General features: G+C 34.0%; 1 protein-coding gene and 1 long non-coding RNA gene across 2 annotated transcripts in view; one reads left to right on the plus strand and one right to left on the minus strand.

The window, feature by feature from the left end:
* Window positions 1–26,145, minus strand: part of LOC134270626 (zinc finger C3H1 domain-containing protein-like) — a 107,864-nt gene that overhangs the window by 62,774 nt on the left and 18,945 nt on the right. The window contains exons 19-29 of the mRNA XM_062752866.1: window positions 25,538–25,639; window positions 25,350–25,457; window positions 24,859–25,033; window positions 24,577–24,766; window positions 24,280–24,465; window positions 19,681–19,851; window positions 19,161–19,333; window positions 17,974–18,094; window positions 17,602–17,679; window positions 17,113–17,213; window positions 16,746–16,856 (exon numbers count right to left, since the gene is read on the minus strand). Of these exons, the coding sequence (XP_062608850.1) occupies window positions 16,746–16,856; window positions 17,113–17,213; window positions 17,602–17,679; window positions 17,974–18,094; window positions 19,161–19,333; window positions 19,681–19,851; window positions 24,280–24,465; window positions 24,577–24,766; window positions 24,859–25,033; window positions 25,350–25,457; window positions 25,538–25,639 (1,516 nt within the window). The remainder of the gene's footprint in view (window positions 1–16,745; window positions 16,857–17,112; window positions 17,214–17,601; window positions 17,680–17,973; window positions 18,095–19,160; window positions 19,334–19,680; window positions 19,852–24,279; window positions 24,466–24,576; window positions 24,767–24,858; window positions 25,034–25,349; window positions 25,458–25,537; window positions 25,640–26,145) is intronic.
* LOC134270625 (uncharacterized) lies at window positions 2,301–7,344 on the plus strand. Its single transcript, XR_009992856.1, has 2 exons — window positions 2,301–3,437; window positions 4,922–7,344. It is a non-coding gene; the product is annotated as an uncharacterized LOC134270625 (long non-coding RNA).

Below are 26,145 nucleotides of genomic sequence, written 5' to 3' on the forward strand. Positions count from 1 at the left end.
TCGATTGAAGATTAATTGTGCGACAGCCTTGATATTAAGCGAGGGGTACCCAGGTGACCTAAAATGCGTTGCACTCCTTGTGTTATTATTATACGTACTACGTATCTTTTTTATTTACTGAAAATTTCGGTAAAATTGATAGGTACGCGAACTCCTGTGATTATACATACATATATCTCAAGCATTGATGTCTTGAATACTGTAAAGTGTAAACCAACTTTTATTCGCGTGCGATAAATTTTCGCAAGGTTCGCGAATATTTCTCACCGCGAACGGGTCCTTAAATCTCTCTTTCTATTAACAACATATCAAAAAACGCTTGATCGTGAAAATTAATTGTTGCGAACTAGTTTGCCCCGGTAAATCCCGAAATTTAAGTCGTCGCGAATAAAAGTTGGTTTACAGTTCCCTGGATTTTAGTGCATTTCCTAACTGCAGTCAAGATCTATGCCCAATAAAAAATGTTTCAATATCCTTGAGAAACATCTAATAATAAATGGAATACTAAATCCAGCATAAAAAATAAGACTTTTTTATTACATAACATTAATATCTAATAAAATAAACCCAGAAGTGTGTAAACAATAATTTAGTTTATTATAATAAATGACTCGTGATAAATTTATAATTCTGCGTATTTCTTGTTGTTTGTGTGTGAAATGTTCCTTATTTATGAGATAAAAGTGGAACTTAAATCTGACCTCTTCACATATCACTTGCCAGTTTTCCACTCTTTAACGTTTATTAATCATGATAAATGTTAATAAGGATACATAATTAGAAGTATGCACAATTAATTCCATTCAAAAGTGATGTTTCATACGTAATAATTCAAAGTATGAATTCGTGCCATGGGCAATGAACATGAAAGATGAAAAGAAACAGTGTGAATTTTCTGGTAGGTGACTTAATTTGAAAAGAAATTTGTGTGGCCTGACTTTCACTTAGGGCCACAATGCCAAAGACACTGTCACCCTACATAGGAAATTTCTAAAATAAGATGAATTGTGTTTTTAAGCACACCAGTGAACACAAAAATTAAGCCTGCATTCCTCAACACATCATACAAATTAAAGGTCTTGGTAAAAAAAAAAAGGATTTATGCTAATAGTCCTAAAGAGCATGAATGTTATGTCTGTTGGATATTGTTTGAAGTATTCGAACTATTTTCCCTTATCCTGCCTCCAAATAAACAACTGTGGAAGCCGTATTCATACATATGACTTGTGACATAATTATTCAAATGTACATGCACCACACTCCAAAATACACCAGTGGGGCCCTTGGGCCACTGCAACACACCACCGAAGACAAACGACGGACTAAGCCCCCATTAATTATGTAGGTGGATGCGACTCATTTCTGGGATGGGGTTTGTCTGCAGGGGGCTGAAATCTAGATAAACATCAAAGGGAGACAAATCAGCTCCTACTAACAGAGGTTGAAGTTGAGAGAATTTGATAAAAGCTGAGTTTCAGTTACAGTGACACTGAAGAAAATGCAGGCTTTTTTTCTCTAAATCAAATCATAAGTGCAATTTAATGTGCTAGAAAATTGCATCTGAGACGCTAACATTAAAATAAGTTGTAAACAACTTGATGGATGAGGGCAAAAAACTTCGTAGGTTTTTCCTTCATATTAATACATATAACTTCTTTCACAGAAAAGCATCATTTATGCTTAAGAATTTATAATTCTGTCATTTTTTATTTATAAAATAATTTGCCCATACATTGCTCAAACTAAAGCTTTATTACATGTAAAATTAAAATAAAAGAAAGAAAAGATTCCTGCAGTCTTTCACACTAGGCAATTATATGGTTAAGGTATGTAGTTATATATGTATGTACAACTTTCAAAGAAGTATGTGGCAAAACTAGAGCCGAGCTCGTTGCAAAGCAACGAGTAGGTCTTCCGTTGGAGCTGTGGACTGGAAGTACTGACCTTGGGTCAAGGTCACTGCAATGTCTTATGTGAACAACGTTTCTTCTCAGCATGAGCCTCCAGTGAATATTAATTACAAAGTTATGCTTAAACATTTTTCTCTGTTAGTGACCTTGATTTGCCAAAAAGACCTTTGATCAGGGTCATGACACAACCCTCCAATCATAAGTAATCTATGTTTCAAGTAAGCCTCCAATGATTTCCATTTACTAGTTCATAACGTGGAATAAAAATTCTTCTGTCAGTGACCTTGATTTAACAGAATAACCTTGGCTCTTTGTCAAAATAAACCCTAAATCTGAAACAACTTTTGGTGATTAGAAATTAATAACCCTGACAGGAATTTTATAACTTTTCTGTCATTGGCCCTGAATTTCTTAAAATGACCTTATTTTAGTCGTCTGAAACCGGCGGACTATACGCATTCTGTATCAAGTATGAACAAATATAGTCCAGATTGAAATGATACTATTTTTTGAGTCAAAATCGTAAAAAAAAACTTTTGTCGCAAGCTATCTCTATATCAAGTATGAGCTTACAGATATCCTCGATTACATATAAATGATTGCAACAAAACATTAATTATTTCTCCAGTGACCTTGAATTTGCCGTAATATTGCCTTGAATAAATACAATGACACATCCTAGGATCATTTGAAATCGATTACGAGCTTCCGGTTTCTTTATGTTATAGCCTGGCCCTCTGGGAAAAACTTTGAGGGACAGACAGACATATGGACAGTTAAACAGACAGTTTAATTTCCATCCCATCCACACTAACCCCCAAAATACACAATCACTTTGCAAGGGAAAACTCTAGTCATGATTTGAAAAAAAGTAATCTTTTTTATATCAGGAAGCTTTAATAAATATGGTTTCTCATTCTTGCCCTGTAGTTCGTAAGAATAATATTTTAAAACAACCCGTTCTTATTTTTACTAACCGTTTTCTTCATTTTACATCCCCCACGGTCGCCGTGATTAGAGCGTCTGCTCTATAGTCGCGAAGTAAGGAGTTGATCCTTACGTCGTGGTTTCGAATCCCACTGTGGGACATGGGGACCTGTCCTTCCGAAGAGACCGCATAAAACACGTACTGTGTCGCTTTAGGTGCTGGCACAAAAAAAGATCCCTCCCTGTTCAAAGGCCCTAAGCGCTGATTATAGGACAATTAATGTTTGACTATTATGTTGGTTATGACGGTTAACAGTTTAAATTAGGTCATAAAAGTGTGTAATTACATGATAAGTCTGTAATATTCAGTAGCTGCAGATTGTTATATAAGTTCTTACATTTTCGATTTTGGATATACACTACTTACATGATCATTGTATAACCTGCTACTGATTTTTTTAAAATAACGGAACAAAATAAAATTATTACAATGTTAGCACACTATACTAATCATTTACGGGTTTTGAATAAATTATAAAACAAATTGAATTCATTGCTTTAAAATCTTGAATTATTTTTTTCAACTTTTCTATTCAACCTGTAATATAACAAGAGGCCCAGGGGCCACAACGCTCACCTGAGCACATCAGCTAGGAAAAAAGATCAGAACTGAAAGTTAATTTAAGTTGGGGGGGGGGGTTGAATTTTAACCCCCAAGGGGATCATAATTTGAACGAACTAGAATCTACATTACCTGAGGATGATTCCATACAAATATTACTAATCCTGGCTTTGAAGTACTTGAAAAGAAGATTTTTAAAGATTTTTCCTATATATTCCTATGTAAAAATTTGATCGGCCATTTTGGCCCCACCCTACCCCCGGGGGTCATGACTTGAACAAACTTGAATCTACTCTACCTGAGGATAATTTCACATGAGTTTCATCTTTCCTGTTTCAATGGTTCTTGAGAAGAAGATTTTTTAAGATTTTTCCTATATATTCCTATGTAAAACTTTGATCGGCCATTTTGGCCCCGCCCTACCCCCGGGGGTCATGACTTGAACAAACTTGAATCTACACTACCTGAGGATGATTCCACATGAGTTTCATCTTTCCTGTTTCAATGGTTCTAAGAAGAAGATTTTTTAAGATTTTTCCTATATATTCCTATGTAAAACTTTGATCGGCCATTTTGGCCCCGCCCTACCCCCGGGGGTCATGACTTGAACAAACTTGAATCTACACTACCTGAGGATGATTCCACATGAGTTTCATCTTTCCTGGCCCAGTGGTTCTTGAGAAGAAGATTTTTAATGATTTTTCCTATATATTCCTATGTAAAACTTTGATCGGCCATTTTGGCCCCGCCCTAAGTGGGTCATGACTTGAACAAACTTAAATCTACACTACCTCAGGATGATACCACATAAGTTTCATTTTTCCTGGCCCAGTGGTTCTTGAGAAGAAGATTTATAAAGATTTTTCCTATATATTCCTATGTAAAACTTTGATCGGCCATTTTGGCCCCGCCCTACCCCCGGGGGTCATGACTTGAACAAACTTGAATCTACACTACCTGAACAATGTTTTTCCACATGAGTTTCATCTTTCCTGGCCCAGTGGTTCTTGAGAAGAAGATTTTTAAAGATTTGTTCTATATATTCCTATGTAAAACTTTGATCGGCCATTTTGGCCCCGCCCTACCCCCGGGGGTCATGAATTGAACAAACTTGAATCTACACTACCTGAGGATGATTCCACATGAGTTTCATCTTTCCTGGCCCAGTGGTTCTTGAGGAGAAATTTTTTAAGAATGCCAATAATTTTTCTCTAAATCATGATTATCTCCCCTTGGAAAAGGGCGTGGCCCTTCATTTGAACAAACTTGAATCCCCTTCACCCAAGGATACTTTGTGCCAAGTTTAATTGAAATTGGCCCAGTGGTTCTTGAGAAGAAGATGAAAATGTGAAAAGTTTACGACAACGACAACGCCGACAACGACGACGACGACGACAACGCCGACAACGACAGACAACGGACAAATTGTGATCAGAAAAGCTCACTTGAGCCTTTGGCTCAGGTGAGCTAAAAAGGCATTGTGCACCACAGAAGTCACTTATGAAGTTTACACGTTCCGGAGATACTTATCGATGTTTAATCCATTTCATTGAGTATAATTCTTATTTCTAAATAGATTCTTATGATTCGGAAGATTCTCTTTAAAAGTTCAAAACTGGTATAGCCATGGTAAAAATCTGTGATGAAAAAAAATGTGTTTGGAAAAATGTGTGTTGAAAAAGGATTTATTTGTGTGTTAAAAGCGCAAAGCTTGTACATTGAAATCAATATTGGTTGAAGTAAAGTAACCACAGTTTGCCAGTCCTTACGCTATGAATGGTCAAAATGAAAAGTAAAATTACACATGGAGCTAACGAACTTTAACAATTGAAGACTGATTAATGTACATGTAAAATAAATGCCCCAGCGTTTTGTACTAAGGTCAAACCTAAGATATCTTAAGATATTTTTGAAAGATTCGACTCACTCAAAGAAAATAAGGTTTTCCCGTAAGTTGGTAAAATTAGATTTAACATGCGACCACGCAGTCTAAATTAATTTCAACAAACGATGGAAGGAATTGTTGGTCGCGTAATTGTAAACAAACACAAAACCTAGTTAGCTGTTTTAGATAAACATGTATCACGATCAAATTTAAAACAAAGATAAACCAACATATTAATCTCAAATAATAATTTTCCATTAATTGTCATGTTGAAAAATGGTTTTAATGTTTTAATATACCAATTATTTTGCCTATGACTGCGGGGTCAATGGTTCGCCGCGGTGTGCCGCTTTTGATTTTCTCGGACGCATATAATCGAAAGATAGATTACGTAATGGTAAAACACTTAAAATCTGGATTCCAGGTGAATGTGAGAATCGCGCAGTAAATAATTGTGTATTATTTGACTCTTAAAAAAGTTTTGTTTTTTTTATGAGATCCGGGCGTATATTGTTTTCGTTCATATTGTTTGTAGTCATATTTAAACGAGGAAAAGATACTCGAGCTCGTGCTTTTTTTCTATAACTCTTTTTCTTGGAAAGATCTTGATTAATAAAAGGAAAATGATGCCATTGTATACTCTGAACGGGAACCAAAGAACACGTTTAATTAAAACCTAACTTAAAAAAGAAATATGATACAGCGTAGTAAAATATTTATCACTTACGGCAAGTGTACTTCAATTCTACGCTTAAAGAGTTCTCCTTCAATAGCAAAATGAGAACTGTCTAGCTTTCTTTCCTACAATAAGTAAGACTCAAACAAAATAATATTTTCATAGGACAGAGATAGTATTAAGGAACACTATTATATTTAAAAAATGAATTTAACCATTCTGTGTTTTTATTTGTGTATGACTGTGGGTCGCTGGATCACACGCCGATTGATTCCCGGTGACCGACTTTGTCCCGCGCTATCGAGGGAGGCGTGTTATATAATTGTAAACAAACAATGTGAATATAAAAGGCGTGCACTTGATGGTGGTGAATAGTATATGCTTTATAGTAATGTTTTATTTTCTCAGTATATTGTGTGTTTTTATGTGATAAGAAGAAAAGATTATCTTTTCTTCCCTTTTTAGTAGACTTGGTTTATACGATTTAAAAAAATGAAATGAAAGAGAAAGTTGTCAGTAAAAAAGCATGATAATTTGGGGAAAAAAGCACAAAACACTTCAAGAACTTTATTCTTAAGAACATGAGCATCCAGTGTAGTCATGTTTTTTATTTAAAGTAAGTTTGTTTTATATACACGCATGAGGAGCTCTCGTTTACGTGCGGAGTGAAAAGAATTACCTGTACATAAATAGGTCATGCATCTAGCTCATTAAAACAAGATTCGAACAAAATAACAATTCCATGAGATCAGTAACATGTTAAAGCACATTTTATAATCGATAGTCATTTCGAAATATTTACCATTTTTGAGTTATAAAGCAAAAAATTTAAAGGACCCTAGATCCCTTATTTTAGGGGCCAGCCCCTTTTTAATGATATCAAATGAAAGCTCTTGCAATTATGCACAACTTTTGTTCTACATGTCTTAACAAAATATTTTTAGTTTTCAAGATAAAAAGGAAAATATGTGTAAATTTTTGCTCTTTTGGGCGTTCTAATTTTTGACCCCTATATAGCGCCATTTTGAATACAGAAATCGAAAAACAAAAACCGATGTGCACAACTTCAATCCTTCTGTTGTCTAAAACCAGTAAAATTTTTGCTCCAGCTTTTGTGGTCTCTGAGCCTTTATCCGGAAACGAAAGTCTATAATTTTTCGTAAAAAGGGAAATAACTCCTAAGCGGAAGTAATTTTTTAAAATGTTAGACAGCATTCTGATAGAGTTCATTACTTTCAATAATGTCTGAAAATTTGAGCAAAATCTATTGAGAAATGAGTGAGATATGAGGCCTCAAAGTTGGCGTTTAGGAAGTAGAAGAAAACTAGAGCCGAGCTCGTTGCAAAGCAACGAGTAGGTCTTCCGTCGGAGCTGCGGACAGGGAGAAATGACCTTGGGTCAAGGTCATTCCACGTTCTAATGTTAAAGCAATCTTTTAAGGGTAGATGTCATCTTATTTATGTTTTACTATTAAAAAAGATAGTAAAGGAATGTTTGCGACCTTGACCTTGTTAAAATGACCTTACGTCACACCATGACACACGCTGGTGATAAGCAAAGCCATTTGTGTGCTACTGTATTGACGAATTCTTAAGCTATACTTTTTTCGATAGGCCTTGTCACAGCTAATACGTGTATACATGTGTAAATCTAGGTATGAAAGCGTTATCCTTTCTTTATCAAAAGTCATGGTCAATTTTAAGCAATGTTTAAAGCCGGTTAAACTTCAAGGTCAAAGTTCATTATATGCTAGTATTTGAAATGATTTTATCACAGGTTACATACATTTGATTTTTGTGTAATACGAAAACCCTATCTCTTCTCATTCAAAAGTTATGATCAAGATTAAAATTGTGAAAAGTAAGTCAAGCCTCAAGGTCACGTTGTCAAAATCAGCGTATCGGTATTTAAAAAAATGTTGTTACAGGTAATTCACAGTGGTAAAATAAAAGCCCTAATCGATCTCTTTTCTCTCAAAAGGTATGACTATGGTAAATGTTTTTGAAAAGTGGGTCAAACTTCAAGGTCAAAGGGTCAAAAATCATAATGAATTTTCAAAGGCGTTGACACAGGTATTACATGTACATGTTTATAAAATGAAAGCTTTCAATAGTTATGGTCAATTTAAAGCAATGTTATTTTTTAAGTAGGTCAAGATCAAGGTCACGGAGTTAAAAATCACAGTATATTTGAAAATCAGATGTCACAAATAATGCACATGTATGTGAAATATGAAAGTCCTATTTCAACTCATTCAATAGTTATTATCAAGTTTAAAGTTCTCGTGACAGATGGACACTGTCAGACTGGTTGACAAATAAGGTTTAATGTGCCCTAATAAAAATAAATACACGTTATTTGAACATGATAAATTGAGAAATACGAAGAATAAAAAAACTAGAAAATATTAGAAAAAAATTGTACTGAAGCTATATTCAATATCCGTGTTTTTCAACTGCTTGAATCTAAAAATATTATTTACCGTGTGTCTCTAACACATTCCTTAAACTTTTCTACAGTTAAACATTCCTTACAACCGTTTTTAATAGTCCTTCTGAGCCTGAACTTGAGATAATATGGATGGTACTGTAGCTCTCTGGTGATCCATCTCAATTTTTTTTAGAACAGCTAGTGAGCTACAGATCTGCAGCATGACAATTGTCATTAATTTTACAAATTCATTTGAAATGTAACAGAATTGAATTTTATGAAAAGAATTATTTCTAATGCTTATTTTTAACATATGCTAAAATTATTTACCTATCAAGTTAAGTTAAGACAGTAAAAAGGAATTTGATACTCAGTATTTATCTAAGGAATTAGTGTCAATCCTCAACCTCAGAGCGTTCGACTTGTATGATAATTGCGTATGTGTGATGAAACTGCCGTAAACTATCCCGGACGTGAACATTAGATGTACTGGACATTCCGTCATCAAGAAAATATAGTTTTACTCTGGACTATTCCGAGTTACCAAAACGTTTGTATGTATGTCCATGTGTGAGCGTTTCAACCTGTCTTTGTTTTATGTGACTTGACTTGATTTATTTTTCAAAATACAAACTTTAACGTTTTATTGCTTGACTTTCGTTTTATAAATCACTTGTGTTACTGTCACCAATTATATTCTATTAACTTTGTTTAATTGTCGGAAATGCAATGCAAAATTCAGGAAATCAAATGCAGCGAAAACTGGTAACCCCCCCCCCCCCCCATAAAAAAACAAACAAACTAGTACATGTAGTACATGTACACACTTCGATGCTCGATTGTACACTCTAGAAATTAAAAAGTTTATGAATAAAAAAGTTTAGTGAGGCATACTCATCTCTGCCGACCTTTCTTAAATTTATTTGACAACCTGCGAATTAAAAACAATATCGCGTATGATTTTTGGTTAATATTAAAATAGGTTATGGAGTAATCATGGATTTCAACACCAGCCCTGACCTGCCATTCTCGACTCTGAAGGAAAGCATTGTATCATTTCAGGGGGTTACGTATCGCAATGAGAGGAAATTTAATAATTTAATCTCTTTTAGTCCAATAAACACGAAAGAAAGGCTTGGAATATTTGTATGAAATTACAGGAAGAAATTTTGCATTTGTTAGAAGAATTTCTAATTGTGATATTCTAGCTTTTTATTTGAGGGAATAAAAGAAATTTATGAGCATATCATTCGGAAAAATACAATGATAAGTTATGTAGCAAATTATGCAAAACTCAAAGTTACTTAATTTTATTTTCGATTTTCATGAGAATTGAAAACATCACTTCCACTTACAATTTACTGTGTGCATTTGTCATGTTTATTTGTAATTGCTAATTTAAACAACATCGCAATTTTTTCTGAAATAAATTAAGCAACAATTAGAATAACTTGATATAGGCCCGTATACATATAACGATTGCAATTACTTCAAAGTTGAGAGGGAGACGACGGCGCCTAAAAATGTGTACCTTTCCAATAATATAGAATCATCCGTTCAAATTAAAAACAATTAAGTTGTAGTAGTGATATCCCCGATTCTTTAAATAACGAAACTATAATGGACTTCACAAAGGTAGAATTCAAACATTAATTTATGTACATGTGCAATTACAATCACTATCAAAATTGGCAGAGTTATCGATAGGTCATCCTGCGTCACCTTTCAGTGTAACCGATGGACTCGTCCAGAGAAATCATCTGTACCTGAGCAAAATCGCAGCGCCTCTTATTCATTCGTCAAAGAATAGAATCAGACATTTTATCTTTAAATACTCGTACATGTTCAAGAAAATCTTTATATTTGTGTCTAGAAATATTCTTACGATTTACGCAAATAACAAATTCTTGATTTTAAACTGAGTAAATCGATGACTAGCATCGTTTTAGATAACTGGGACTCGCGTAAAAATCAAAGAGCGGTAATGTTGACCTCCGGAATGTATATAGGTCAATGCATGCGCGATCGATAAACAGGTTGCACAACTGTAAACAAAGCAGTCAAGGTCCGACGAAAATTCACGATGCATGAATAAAATGACAGTGAATTATTTTAAGCTTGATTTTTTTTTTTAATAATGCAACATTGAGTATCAATCGAATGAGAGATGATAAGTATTTTTCCCATCTCCCGTCTTGTAATTTAAACGAAATACAAGGAGAAAGTTGTCTCTGAATAATCTGTATGACATCCAGCTAGAGAATACGTTAAAAACTTTATTTCAACAAAGTTTAACATTCAGTTTAGTTAAGTATATTATTCTTATCCAGTTTATTTCAGTTATACGTGTTATACGCGTACGCATAAAGAATTCTTCACTTGCCGTATAAAATTAATCAGTTACCTGTACATAAAGTTTGCTGCTCATTCAATAACACAAGATTCGAACAAAATAACGTTTTCATGAGATCAATAAGATGTTAAAGACCCATTTCAAATCGATAACCATATTGAAAATATTTACCGTTTTTGAGTTATAATGCAAAAACTTTCATGCTCCCTTGACCCCTAATTTGAGGGGCCAGCCCCTTTTTAATGATGTCAAATGATAGATCTTAAAATTATGCACAATATTTGTGAAATATGTCTTAACAAATTATTTTTAGTTTAAAAGATACACAAGGAAATATATGTAAAATTTGGCGCTTTTAGGCATTCTCATTTTTGACCCCTATCTAGCACCGTTTGGAGCGCAGAAATCGAAAAAGAAAAACCGATGTGCACAACTTCAATTCTTCTAGTATTTAAATGCAGTAGACATTCTGCTCCAGCTTTTGTCGTTTCTGAGCCTTTGTCTGGAAACGAACAGTACCAAATTTTCACTTAAAGGGAAATAACTCGAAAGCGGAAGGGAATTTTTGAAATGTATGAAAACATTTTAATTGAGTTTTGTAACGTCCAAAAACTCTGAAAATTTGAGCGAAATCCGTTCAGAAATGAGCGAGTTACGAGGTCTCAAAGTTGGCGTCTAGGAAAAAAAAGAATAATAGGGAATAATCTTAACCATCAGAATCAGTAGAAGGTCTTCCGCCTGAGCGGAAGACCTTAAAAAAAAAGAATAATAATCTTTACCAACAGAATCAATAGAAGGTCTTCCGTTGGAAACGGAAGACCTTAATAATTGCTGTTTGGTATTCAGTGGACAATATGGAGGTGATACAAAATAATTAACAGTCCCTGTGACAGGTTAAGAGGTTGCCTGATGATGGAGTAGTTAGTGAAAGTAAGTACGGCTGACAGCCAGGGAGGTGTTATTATCATAAATAATCATCCCAACTATCACGTCTGTGTGCCAGGACAGAATGGCTGGATTGTAGTCAAGGTCCAGGGAGGATTGGGTCAAAACATTTGATACACACTAACCAAACAATTATGTGATTTATTAAGTATTTCTACAGAGTTAGCGTTTTCTTTTTATTTACTGTATACTAAAAAAATTCCCCGCAGAAACCTTTTTTGACATTTTTTCAGTTTCAAACCCCAGTAAGCAAATTTACAATCTGGCTAATTTACATGACACACATATTTGTAACTCAGTAGAAAATGACTTTGGGCAAGTAATGAAATAAAAACAGGATGATACAAATTTAAGATGCATTTGGACATAAACAACATGGGGTGAAGATATGAGTAATTAGTACCAAATACTATGCAATATCTTTGTCCCCATAAAAGATAATCCACATTTTACTCTTTCTAGCACAATTTACTAACAACTACTAAACTAGGCCTCAACAGCATGATAAGCAATTACAAGAGGCCCATGGGCCACATCGCTCACCTGAGCACTAAGGGTAGAAAAAGTAGAAAATGGCTTTTTATTGTAAAGTTTAAATCCAAAAGTAGTCCCATGACCAATCATGGATTTGCTATTTTTTAGAAAATGATTTTTAAAGAATTTTCCTATATATTTCTTTAAAGACTTTGGTTGGCCATTTTGGCCCCGCCCTACCATTGGGGGTCATGATTTGTTCAAATTTGAATCTACACTACTTGAGCATGCTTCCATATAAATATGATGAATTATGGCTTTGTCATTCTTGAGAAGATGTTTAAAGAATTTTCCTATATATTTGTATGTAAAAGTTTGGTCGGCCATTTTGGCCCCGCCCTGCCCCGGGGGTCATGATTTGAACAAATTTGAATCTACAATACCTGAGCATGCTCCGATATAAATATGATGAATTATGGCTTTGTCATTCTTGAGAAGATTTTTTAAAGAATTTTCCTATATATTTCTATGTAAAACTTTGGTCGGCCATTTTGGCCCGCCCTACCCCGGGGGGTCATGATTTGAACAAACTTGAAACTACACTACCTGATCATGCTTCCATATATATATGATGAATTATGGCTTTGTCATTCTTGAGAAGAAGATTTTTAAAGAATTTTCCTATATATTTCTATGTAAAAGTTTATTCAGCCATTTTTGCCCCGCCCTATCCCCCGGGGTCATGATTCAGGGATCGACACTAACTTTGAAACCATAGTTGTCAGCAGGGCTAGTCATTTCTAATTTCTACTAGCCCTTTTCATGTATTAGTTGTCCAGCAGCCGTAGGCGGGTGGCTGAGTCACGAAGTGAAGAGGGGGGTAAGTGCGGGAGGGGGTTTCCCCCTCCTACAGGTGGGGGTAAGGGGGGCCTCCCCCCGGGAAATTTTGATATAGAGATGGGAAATCCTGCATTCTGCCTGTATTTTGGGCAAAAATTATATGTCACTGTATGATTGTACCTAAGACCTTTTTCTATTCGAAAAATTCCATATTTATAATCATTAAGGGTATTTCGAATCACCTTTAAAGTTTACATTTTGACTTACAAATATGATAATTTTGATGATTATAAACATATTTGAAAATAAATTTAACAATTATCAGGTATATTGTGTGTAAATCATAATTATTATTATCTTAGTGAGTAATTGGTAAAATTTACTGTAGCCCTGCAGGGCAAGTTAAAAGACATGTTTGGTAGTCCGACCTCAAAATTCAGTTGTCCCGGGCCAGCGGGCTAGCGTTAGTGTCGAACCCTGTGATTTGAACAAATTTGAATCTACACTACCTGAGCATGCTTCCATATAAATATGATGAATTATGGCTTTGTCATTCTTGGGAAGAAGATTTTTAAAGAATTTTCCTATATATTTCTATGTAAAACTTTGGTCGGCCATTTTGGCCCCGCCCTACCCCAGGGGGTCATGATTTGAACAAACTTGAATCTACAATACCTGAGCATGCTCCGATATAAATATGATGAATTATGGCTTTGTCATTCTTGAGAAGAAGATTTTTAAAGAATTTTCCTATATATTTCTATGTAAAACTTTGGTCGGCCATTTTGGCCCCGCCCTACCCCCGGGGGTAATGATTTGAAGAAACTTAAATCTACACTACCTGAGGATGTTTCCCCATAAGTTTCATCTTTCCTGGCACAGTGGTTCTTGAAAAGAAGATTTTTAAAATATGCCACTAAATTTTCATTAATTCCCAATTATCTCCCCTTGAATGAGGGCGTGGCCCTTCATTTGAACAAACTTGAATCCCCTTCATCCAAGGATACTTTGTGGCAAGTTTGGTTGAAATTGGCCCAGCGGTTCTTGAGAAGAAGTCGAAAATGTGAAAAGTTTACAGACAGACAGACAGACGGACAGACGGACGGACAGATGGACAGACGGACGCCGGACAAAATGTGATCAGAAAAGCTCACTTGAGCCTTCGGCTCAGATGAGCTAAAAACTAAACAGAGCATACTGTAATCATCATTCCATTAAAAAAAAATTCCTAAAAATCTGCAAGCACTATGCATTTTATGCTACATGCTATTTCATAATATGCTACAAGCCACTGTAAATGTTCAGTTACCCCGATTTAACAGTGCTGGACACAGCTTGCATTCACGACATTCCCCCAGGACTGGCTAACTGGCCAGTGAAAAATTAATGAACAAAACTGACCTAGCTGGTCTACATTTAATTAATCAACACTATTTAGCCAATGGCAAGTTACATTTATAATATAAGGCATTGCTCATCACAGAATTTCATCCTTACACGGGTCTGTAGCAAAAATTGTTTTGTGCCATGCTGAATAAAATACATGTACTCTAATTCATGGTCATTTGGCATACACTTGTCTTAATGAAAAGAATATGTCTTTCTCTGCACACATGTAAACTGTATTGAAATTATTTAATAGCCAAGAAAAAAATCACTTTCCATCGTATTGGTTTATTTCTTGAATGAATGCATTTTACTACAAGGTCACGAAAATCTCATTAATTCACCAAAAAAAAAAAAAATGCTCATCAAAAATTACTCAAAGGTAGGAAATATCTATCCAGTTTTTCTTTTCCACTCTACATCACATTATTTGCCAGTTAATTTTTTTTTCTAAATCCAAACCATTTACGACATCCTACATCACATAACTTCAACCAAGATAGTTATTCCGTGTATATTGTTTTTCTGCAGGTAAAATACTTAATGACCACCAACAGGACATGTAAATATCATTAAAGAGAAATCATATATCAGTCTATCTGCTTAAAACAGTGAAAGTTACTCAATGTTGCCTAAAGGAGCTATCTAAATAATGAGAAGATGCCTGCCATTTCTCTACACTTCTTTACTAGCTTGCCACATCAAGGCTACAACAAGTAATTGTAACAAAAATTCCCTCAAAACATTTAACCTGAAGTCTGGAAAATAGAAAAACTGAAGCTGTTACTCCAAAACATTCTTGAGGTTACCACAATAAAGGGATTGTTTCATCTCTCCTCATATCATGAATGTTATTCACACTATCCTTTGGATTACTATTTAGAATTCACAATTTATTAATATTTTTTATTATTGCTTTTACGTGTTTTAAGTCAGATCAGGATGTTTATTGAGCAAAGTTTCACCACTCTATGTCATATTATTTTATATAACATGTTCACAGAATAAGCCATCAATACAGCAAAGATGCTTATACCGTAAATCTGGAAATTTTTACGTCGATTTATTTTTGCGAGTTTGGGTCAAAAAGCTATTGATTAATTTTTACGCTTCAAAATTTTGCGAATTGTCACTGGCGCTAAAAATAAAAATCACTTAAGATTTTCATATCAGTTTATGTTTCAATTTAGTATGCACAGGTAGAATACCACCAATATACTCGCAGTGCGGCAAGAAATTGCAGAATCGCTCCGATACAATTTTGAAGATAAAAATACAAAAGAATTTGCACTGAAAATAACTTCTAAATTAATTTTAACAAACCCTTTAGAGGTTGTGTTTGCCTTTTAACCTAAAATATAATCCAAATAAAGACAAAAATATAACTAATTTTCTCAATATTTGGTAATTTCTCACCTAAAATTTACACGCCGTGTTTAGGCCTACATTTGGAACTTTCTAGTGAAAGCACTGAGTTCGAGTTATCGCCCGTGTTGATACATTGTTGGATAAAATAACTAGTCTCTCTTTCTTGGCAAAGTAATTAAAAAGGGACACACCGTCTCAGTGCTTGTCAAACCATCGGACGATATTGCATATAATGAGGGCAATTAACGCGCACGGGTAATTAGCTTGTAGTTACAGTAGTATAAACAGGTTTCTTTTTAAATATGACCAGGGCTTACCGACACCAATTAATTCACTGAGTTAAAAATAGACACCAACTTTCAGAAAAAAATTTCTTTACATGTGGATTTATTTTTAAGAAAAATATTTTTGCGAATGCATTGCACGCGCAAATTTGCTAAAAATTTATCTACAGTAAAAATTTCCAGATTTACGGTAATGGATTCCTACTTATAGTGAATACATTTTCATTCACTGTAAATTTTTTTTAAATTATACTATATCCTTATCTGATATCATGGAGATAATGAATTATATTCATGATGAAAATAGAAATGCTGGTCAAAAATACTTCCTACATGTATTTAAATTTTTTACTGTATACACTTGCAAAAATACTGTAGATTCCTTATTTTTAGTGAGTACCTATTATAGCAAATTTGCTCTTTAACATCAAATCACTAGAACAAAATTTCGCAAATGGATGGTTGATTAAGAGATTTTACATATACTTCAGCACCATAAAAATAAAAGCGAGTTATTTTATTTTGCGAGTGGTGCTTTTCGCGGAATTACATAATTAATTCCATGCGTATATTTAGGAATCTACAGCATTGCGACTTTCTCAACCTGATAAACCCTAAACCAGATCTTATGTTACTGTATCTCACCAGTAGTTGAGCCAGATGTAGAGATTTCCCTCCATTATCTGTTCCTGAGTCACAGAGTCTGTGAAGTTTGGAGGAGAGTAGTTCATAGGAACATCTTCATTCAAAAGAGAGCTGCAAAGAGACAGAACTTAAGTAAGGAAACCATCACTTCATTCTACTATCTTAGAGTCACAGGAAACATTCCAAATCTAGTGCATAGGTTGCTCTTGTATATAATTTTGTTGCCTCAAGAATTTCGGTATTAGACGCTGTAAAATTATTTTGGAAGAAATGCATTCGCTGAATCCTGGGACTCAAGTTCACAAAATCCTGTTAAGACCCCTGCTATAAAATTTATTGGTTTACAAGAGAACATGAATCAACACACCAGAAGAGAAGGTTGGGATCTGCTAACTCCGAGTTCACATCCACATCATAGAACGCAAGGATGCTCTTCTCCAGACACTCGATAGCTTTGTCCGTCTCCCCCTGAAATATAATATCCCAGAATTCATCACAAATATAATAAAATATCCCAGAATTCATCACAAATATAATAAAATATCCCAGAATTCAGCACGTCAGAAATATAATATCCCAGAATTCAGCACAAATATAATAAAATATCCCAGAATTCAGCACATCAAAAATAAAATATCCCAGAATTCAGCATCTCAGAAATATAAAGGAGATGACGTAAGTAGGCATTTGCAGAGGCATTTGTCCTATCTATTTCAGTTTTTGAAATATTGTCTAGTACTCTATTCTTTAAATATATAAAATGTGTTTAAATGTGTTTACATATCACTTTCAGTTTTTACTGTGCAGTGTCAAATGTTGTGGTAGATGTACAATAAGTGTAATCGATTCAAAGTACCTGCTTGAGTTCAAAGTTCGCTGCATAGTAGAAGAGATGAGCACTGAATGGATTAGCATCTAAACTGTCGGCAAACACCTACAAATAAGAAGTGTACAAATAAGCAGTGAGTATACTGTTTCTGTGCAGATAATTTTCTCTAATATCCTTTCGTTTCAACCCATCGAAAAAAATGTTTCAAATACCACAGACATATAGAATTGAGAAAATATTTCAGATTAAATCAAAGAATTGTATATCAATTCTAATATCTTAACCATCCCCCCCTTTTAATTTTATTTTAAATTCTAATATGATCTTGAAACTTTCCACAGTATCTTATTTTAACCGTCCTCTCATGTTAGACAGAATGTTTTAGAGTGCTGAAGATACCTGTCTGGTGGCCTGTGCCTCCCCACAGTGACTATACAAGTCTGCCACACAAATCCAGACATCCACCAGTCCGGGGTTCTTCATCAGAAGCTGACGACCCAGAGTAGCTGCCTCCTCATACCTATATTAAATCAAAACAGGCCAAAGTTTATTGTTTATTCTCTTAAGGAACTGTTGTGAAAGAAAATACCATTGGGGAACAGGAGTTATGTCTTTATTCTTCAAATCAAAGGGTCCTAAACTAACTTGCTGTAACAATATCACATCTTACACCAAACTAACAAACTCTGATTTTGAAAAAGAGAAATACTCGGGGCAAATCTTGAATTTCTGAAATTCATCTAACAGTTCTGCTACAGTAACAAGCTACCCTTGCTGACAGTCACTAACGAGATAACGTATAACACCTGGGATTGAACAGAAAAGTGAAAGATTTCAGGTCACCTGTGACAGCCCTAAGTGGTCGTAACAGGCACAGCGATAGCCGGACAACACGGCAATATGACAAAATCGGCACTGACTTACAATCTATTATGTCCTTCATAATAGATTCATTATAGCAAACTTGCTAAAAAGTGTTATTTTTCATACTTGTATTAGACGCTGAAACACATCCCAGAATAAAGATTCATTTTTCAACTTTAACTCTTATAGAATTCATCTGGACAGATGGGTTACAAAAACGTCAAATAAGATATTTTAGCATGACTTTTATTACTTAGTTATTATTTTTAACAAAGACCTTGCGAAACAGAACATCAATCCCTTTGTCAAAGACCCACCACAACAAATGTTCAAAATAATACCTTAATTTCCAAATGTACATACCAAATCTCTGACTTTAAAATGTACACTGTCCATAGAAAAACTATACCTTATTACATGTTCTGGGGAAATCTCATGATTATAAGTATCATGTTCAGCTCATCAAATTATATACTTCACACTCTTTCCTATATTTATTGAAGATTATGAACAAATGAATTATAAGAGCAAATAGCAACAACCTGCTAATGGTATTTTTTGACAAGGTTTCCAAGACAAATCTACAAATGCATTCATTTAGTAATTGTAAAAATTTATTTTTTTTCCCCCAGCAATACTGTTGTACTGTTCTTTATAGAAAGGACAAATGAATTGCTTTATCCACAACAATAACCAAATTAAATCTTTCCTTAATGACTTACATGGTGCTGACTTTGAGGAGGTGGAAGAGGTTGGTGAAGAGCAAGGAACCCTGGGATAGGTCACCCTCCTCCAGGCCCCGAATAAAATCACAGGCCTTCCACATCATCTCCTTAAAGTGCTCCACTGGTAACAAAAGGTCAGGGGTCAACTCCCAGTTCAAGGTCAACTTCTCCTACATTAAAGAAAACTCCAAAATTATAATCTAGCTATCAGTTATTTGAAGATGACATTGGTCAAATGGGTGTAATGGCAAGTTCTGAGTTGATGGTTGTAAATATCTTATCTGAACTTTACTCTTGGATTTTTTTTTATAAATGCATTAATTACATCCAAGCTTGCAACAAATAGGGAATAACTTATGATGCAGAGATTTTACGTGAAGAGGACATTTTCTTCTGGGAAAGGACAGGGGTGGGGATCAGTAACAGGACATTTGTATTATGTGAAAAGCTTTAAATTTATTTTTGTTTGTTCAAAACATGTGACTTTTTCAAATACACATGTGACTCAATAACCTACCTTGCAGACAATTTTTCCTGATGACATATGGGTGGGGTCATAAAGCTGACTAGGCAAAGACTTGTACCCCAGTACATGGAGGTAGGACAGCCATAGCACACACTGATCCTCTATAGACATAGCAGACTTAATCCAGTCATACTTGTTAGGGCCCTCAGCAACAAGAAGGTACTGAAATAATTTAATGTGAAAATGTGAAGGCATAAAATTTTCAAAAATTTCTTTTGTCACACTACTAAAATTTTGTATCTTAGACAAGAGTTCATAAGCAGTCCATTACTTTTGATTCATTATTTTTTTAAGGGAATTTCATAGGTTAGCTAATATAAACTCTTATTTTCTTTCCAGAGAGAAATTTCTTGGGGTGGACAACATTACAAGATGACACTGATTAAACTCGACAAGTTCTTTTAATAGCAAGGGGGTTTTTAAAGCATGTAATTCCTAACTTTTAAAATCTTTGACATTAATCCAGATTTTATGCATACTAAGCCATTTATTTTACCTAATGCAATACAATAAGTGGCAGATATATTTCATTCACTTGAACTTTTTGCACCACACTTTAAGATACCCATGAGGGCCACATCACTAACCTACATGAGAGTCAAGTCTTAGGTATTTATAACCTAGCTGTAAGATCTTTGATTCTGAATACATGTTTTTTTTTTTTATAAATAAGAAAAATAAGGGAAAATGCTTAAAGCCTTTTTGATTAAAAGTATTTTTATTATTATGTATTCTTCAAAGAGATGTCACATCCTACAAGAAATCCTGTAAAAAAGAATCACAGCTGCAAGTCCTGAGCAATTCCTGATAAGTCAAAATTAACTCTGTCCTATTATCATTATTATCACTCTGATATTAATGCTAACTAATGAAAAACAGTGCAGTTTTGCATTTAACTGTGTATTGGCCAATGACCATTTTTATGAAAATGTAAATTTGTTTAAGTTTGTCCCAAAAGACATGCACACAACCATTTAAAATACAAGTATAAATATTAAAACAAACTGAGGTTTATACAGATATATACTCTTCACCTAAATGACTCAGGTGAGCTAAAAAGAAATTACCAAATCCATTCATTTCTTGTACAAAAGCATGTTAACAGATATTTTCTGTGTGGTCTGTGTATAACTCTTTATCATTTCACAGCTATTTCTAACTCCATTATTAATTAAGCTCTTATTCACAAGTGCCATCTTTTTACTCATCATGCCAAAACCTGCTAAAACATACATTTTGAATGAAAAGTCCAAAACATTCTTGCTTTCTAAAATCATAAAAGTGTATCTCCAACTTCTATTCTTCATAAAATTTTCATTGCTTATAATTGTCTGTTAAATAAGAGGCATTAAATTCTTTTCTTTCATGCCCCTGCATATCCATTCATGGATTTTGCTACTCCCCAGCATGGAGATGATTTTTGCATAATTCAGCAATTTATAAGTGGATCAAATAATGATAACACCTGATTAACAACCATCATCCATTTCAAGTACCTCATTAAAGCCGCATAAAACCTCCTTTTTACCGTCTACAGACTGTGAATCTACAATTTTATTCGCCAAATTACCCCCATCAATGCACACCAACCTGCACCCAGGATGTCTCAATGAAAAGTCAAAGGGGTGGGGTCGAGAGAAGGGACTTCTGACAAACTCTCTCAAGGAGAGTGCTAACTAAAAATTTCATGCCTGGCCAAGGTAAAATGTATTGAGAACCTTTCCCTTTAGTTCTGTGAATTAACTTAATCTACGAGGACCCTGACTGTGAACGGTGACTTGACCCGGGACAATTAGCAGGTCAAGCACAAGGAGACAATGGCGGAGCATTAACTTTTGTTATGTACGCCAATGGAGGGAATTACCACTTAATTGTCCATTTTCGTCAAAACATTTACCACCGAGTGTCATTTTTTTTCTGTTAAATCATCATGGTGGGGTATTTTAACAATGTGGGATAACTTATGAAACATAATTGACCATAACACTCTCTATATGGGGTATACTATTACCGAGGTATTTGACATGAACCAGGGAAACGTACACAGGGGTATCTTTGTGGATCAAGTCTTGTATTGCGTCACAAGAACTGGGTTTGTTTTTTAGGTTAATATTTATGCTTAATACTAGATCAAAAGGAGGTTTGTTGGTACTATGTTGAACTAATCCCCAATATATCAGACACATTTTCCTTTGTTGTAACCAGCGTTCAACAAGATCTGTTTCTATAACAACAAGATGAAGAGTATATTGTGATCCCCCCTCCTCCCAGTTAATAACCTCAAAAGGGGGTGGAATTCCTCATTTATTATCCCAGAAACATGTGGCCAAACCTCAACAAGAAGACTGAAAACTTCAAGGTCATGTTACAAGGTCATCATTTCTTTTTGTACAATTCATCAATTCTTTGGTGAATATTGAATCACTCTTTGGGAGGTTTTTTAAAGACTGTCATATCGATTTCTGATGAGCCTACCCCAACATCATTTTTCCTGATGGTTATCTCTAAGAAGCACATTAAGATGAAATGTATCCATCCCAGATAATCATCAAAGTTGGCTATAGGCTTATCACTACAAAAGTGATTTTTGTCAAATTAAAGAGTCTTTGTGACCCCCTATCCTTGAGGCTTTTGTGTTAGGTTACAATGCTTATAAGTTCCTGGTTGTTGGGGAATGTCATAAATTTTGTTTATCAACATAAAAATTTAAAGACTCACAAGAAGAAATGCTCTAATGACAAGATAGAGAATTCTGGGATTTTGTGATTGGCAATCTAATTGCAGTGTAATTGTAGGAATATTGCTCTCTGTGACTCTGCATTTTGTAGTCAAGATTTTATAAATAATGGTATTCAGCATTTTTTTCCATTCAAAGGAGTACGTCAGACAAAAGTGTTTGTCCAATTTACTAAAAAATATTTCTCCAAATTCACCCAAATTACCTTCTTATACAAAGAACTGATATCTGCTGACAATTTTTACAAATGTCATGATGTGAATTTTTTGTGAAGTCATTTATTCTATTCAAGTAATTGTTTATGTACATTAAAGCTAATGGGCGATATAAATACTTCACGAACATATGAAGATAAACATAATGTTCTTTAACAGCACAGAATAAGTAATAGCTTTTATTTATTAGGTCAGAATAAAATAATTGATTACTTGAAATTTCCTCACACCTTATTGAAATGACCCCATTTCCACCCCACCCCCACCCACAAAAATATAGACCAATTAAGTTAATCAATATTTGACCTGTTCACATGTGCAATCGGTTTGTTCCCGTTTTGCACACATCTGAATTACAGGTAATTAAAAAATGTGTGTAAAACGGGAATTTGACCAGGTGAGATAACTTCTTAATTGCTATAGTCTATACCATACTTATTAAGTAGGTGAAAGGTGAACTTATAGTGAAAAAATAAGAGAATAAATACAAATTTAATGTACTTTATATTCAATTTTATTTATTGACATATTTCAGTACAATTGAGCATAATACAATTCTCTATTTTCTTTATTATTTGTTATATCTTTAATTCATTTAGAATTTTATCAAGATTTTTATAAAAAAAAATGGACTTAATAAATAAATACTAATGATTTATTAATAAAATATTCAATAAAATCAAACATTTTCCCATAAATATATATGGAATTTTACTAAAATGCTTATAAAATTGTATTAAACCTTTTAAGAATACATTAAGCTAAATCAGGTATTGACAGGTAAATCCAGGTAAATCCAAACCAAAAATCAGACTATAATTGCTATCAAAACACACTTCACAGCTATTGTTCTATACCTATTTATCAAATGTGTGCAAAATGGGAACACACCGTGCAATCTAAGCACCTAATAAGCATCAGATCTAAGCAAAAACAGGGTTATTGGTTGTTGAGAAATAGCTTTTTAGAAAAAGTAAAAAATACTGTGTTCACATAAGTTCTTCATATGCAATGATAGTTCAAAATTCAGGTAAACAATGATATTCTTATTACACATGTAATATGATAAATGATAATTTTGCTCTAAATTTTCCAAGTTACCTAGAATGACAATAAAATAACAATAGCCAGTTTCTATTATCTACCTATTTCTTATAGCAATTGCTCATCCATCTCAATAAATGTACTAAAAGCTTAAAACTATGCAAATCATTTCATATTTTTAAGACATTTATGTCACCTGCTACAATGTAGATTTGTTTTTAAGTACAATTAAAGTTATTCAACAGACTTTTTCATTATTTCCCTCTAAGATAGAATTGTGCTCACTTCAACTTTTTGTGAATTACTTTATTTTAATTATTGCAAAATAGACTTAACAGTAACACATGTGAAACACAATTTCTATGAGGAGACATTCTTGTGATGATAAAATATCATCTGCCTTGATCTCCAGAATTACCTTCACCAAATGGTGCAACAGTAATGACTACCAACCTCAGAAATAGTGATTGGCAGAAAAAATAACAGATACAAACCTTAGCTCTCTGACCTCTGAACTCAGAGCTAAACACATTGTAGAAGAAACAAGAGAAATTTAAAAGCAAGGGTAAAAATTAAAAAAACATGAATTTTTACCTGAAGAAAATTGGAGGCCGTTTTGTGTTTTCCGCTCCAGCAGTAGAGAGAGACTTTGTACAATACTGTTTCTAAACACTGATGAGACTGAAGATCTGGGTCTATTGCATCTTGGGATTTCAAGAAGTTCAAAATTGTATCACAGGTTTCAGCTCTTTTATGAAGAGGTTTTATCGTACCGAGATACTGAAATAAAAAGAAATTGCTTGAAATATTACAAGACTAACAGGTAATTCAAACAAGCAGCAGCTGCATTCTAAAATATGCTGATAACTACATTTTGAATAGAAACATTACCTTCCACAAGATGGAGTAGCTCTGTGTTAACTGTAATGCTGTTTGACACATGTCCCCTAGTTCTCGATTGTCCGGGTGACTAGCAAACAATGTGAGGTAATTTTCCCACAATTCCACACTAGATTTGTTGTTCTCCAATCCCCTGGACAGGACGTTCAAGGCGTGGTCCAAACACTCGGATGGAGTATGACTACAAAACATTAAAATATTTAAAATTTGATCCTTTATAATTTTAATTAAAATTGCTGACATTTTAAAGCAAAATTTTCTAATAATCTTTACCTCTGAGTATCGGAGAGTTTTGTATTGGCCAGTTTGATCCACATGGACGTATCCTCCGGATTTTCCAAGACTGCAGACTCCATGTCCTCTATCTTCGTGGAATCGGACAGGAAGTACCGGACATCTATTTCCCCGATAACATTATCTAAATCTTCTTTACCATCACGTTCCCATTCTACAATAAAAAAACCATAGTCATTGTCGAAAGCATGCTATGATTTTGGCATTCAATTATGACATTAGGACACTTCTTATGAAGTCTAAATACTGCTTCTGCATATCTCTATATAGAAGATATTTAGAGTAGCAGAATAGAAATAATTTCCTCTTTTTCAGAATCGTTGGAAAATATAACCCTTAGTCTTTTTTGTTGGAAAATAAAAGCCTTGCATTTCATGCTCTGTTTTTGTTTCTCAACTATTTGGGTATATTCTCAACAATTTCTCTGATGCAGGAATGATTTCTTTATGATAGAATAACAGATGCTTTACCTATTTTATCAGGTGATACTTCCTTTGCGGTTTTAGCTGCCCTCTTCTTTCTGTCTGTCTGGGTCACTCTCCATTTTCTGGAGTCCAGGAACAAAGTGTGTGGTTTCTCTGCAATCAATTTAAAACTTGTAACACATCAAAACAATTAGCGATTCATTATTTCAGTACTGATTTAAACGTGGACCTACTTTGTCCTGATTTTTCTAGCACTTGACTGACTAGGAAGATCTTTAACTGGTCAGTGGTCAATCGTCCACTATGCTGCTTACTAAGATTATTGACATACGTATCTGAAAAGACAGGTTTTGTACATTTAATGTTAATCACTTCTTTAATTCCAAGAACTATATTTTTGCATTAAAAACTATTTATGCAATGGCATTCTAAACTATATTTGGATTGATAAAGATTATAAACAATAAGATTTTGTGAAATTTTGGCTCATTTACGTATAAATATAACTCTCTCAATAAGGTGTCATAAAATTTTGTAATTTACAGTACTGATTACAGTTAATTCTCAACAAACCGCCACCTTTTGTAATTTAGAAATCATGGCGGTATAACGAATTTGGCGATGAATTGAATTTCCCATCTTTTAGGAAACAAAAAGAAGAGTTACCGTCCTTAGAAATACCATTTAGCGTTTCTATTCTTGTAATTACATGTACATCTACATGTATATATATAAAACATATTTCTTAATTTGAAAATAAAAAGTAATTTTTTATGTACAATTTCATTAAAACAAAATGTGCAGAAATAAAATAAAGACAAGTAAATGTGTATGCATGTAA

The sequence above is a fragment of the Saccostrea cucullata genome, unplaced genomic scaffold, assembly GCF_032062105.1.
Source record: "Saccostrea cucullata isolate Sc308-1 unplaced genomic scaffold, CSIRO_AGI_Scuc_v1 ctg171, whole genome shotgun sequence".
Taxonomy (NCBI): Eukaryota; Metazoa; Mollusca; class Bivalvia; order Ostreida; family Ostreidae; genus Saccostrea; species Saccostrea cuccullata.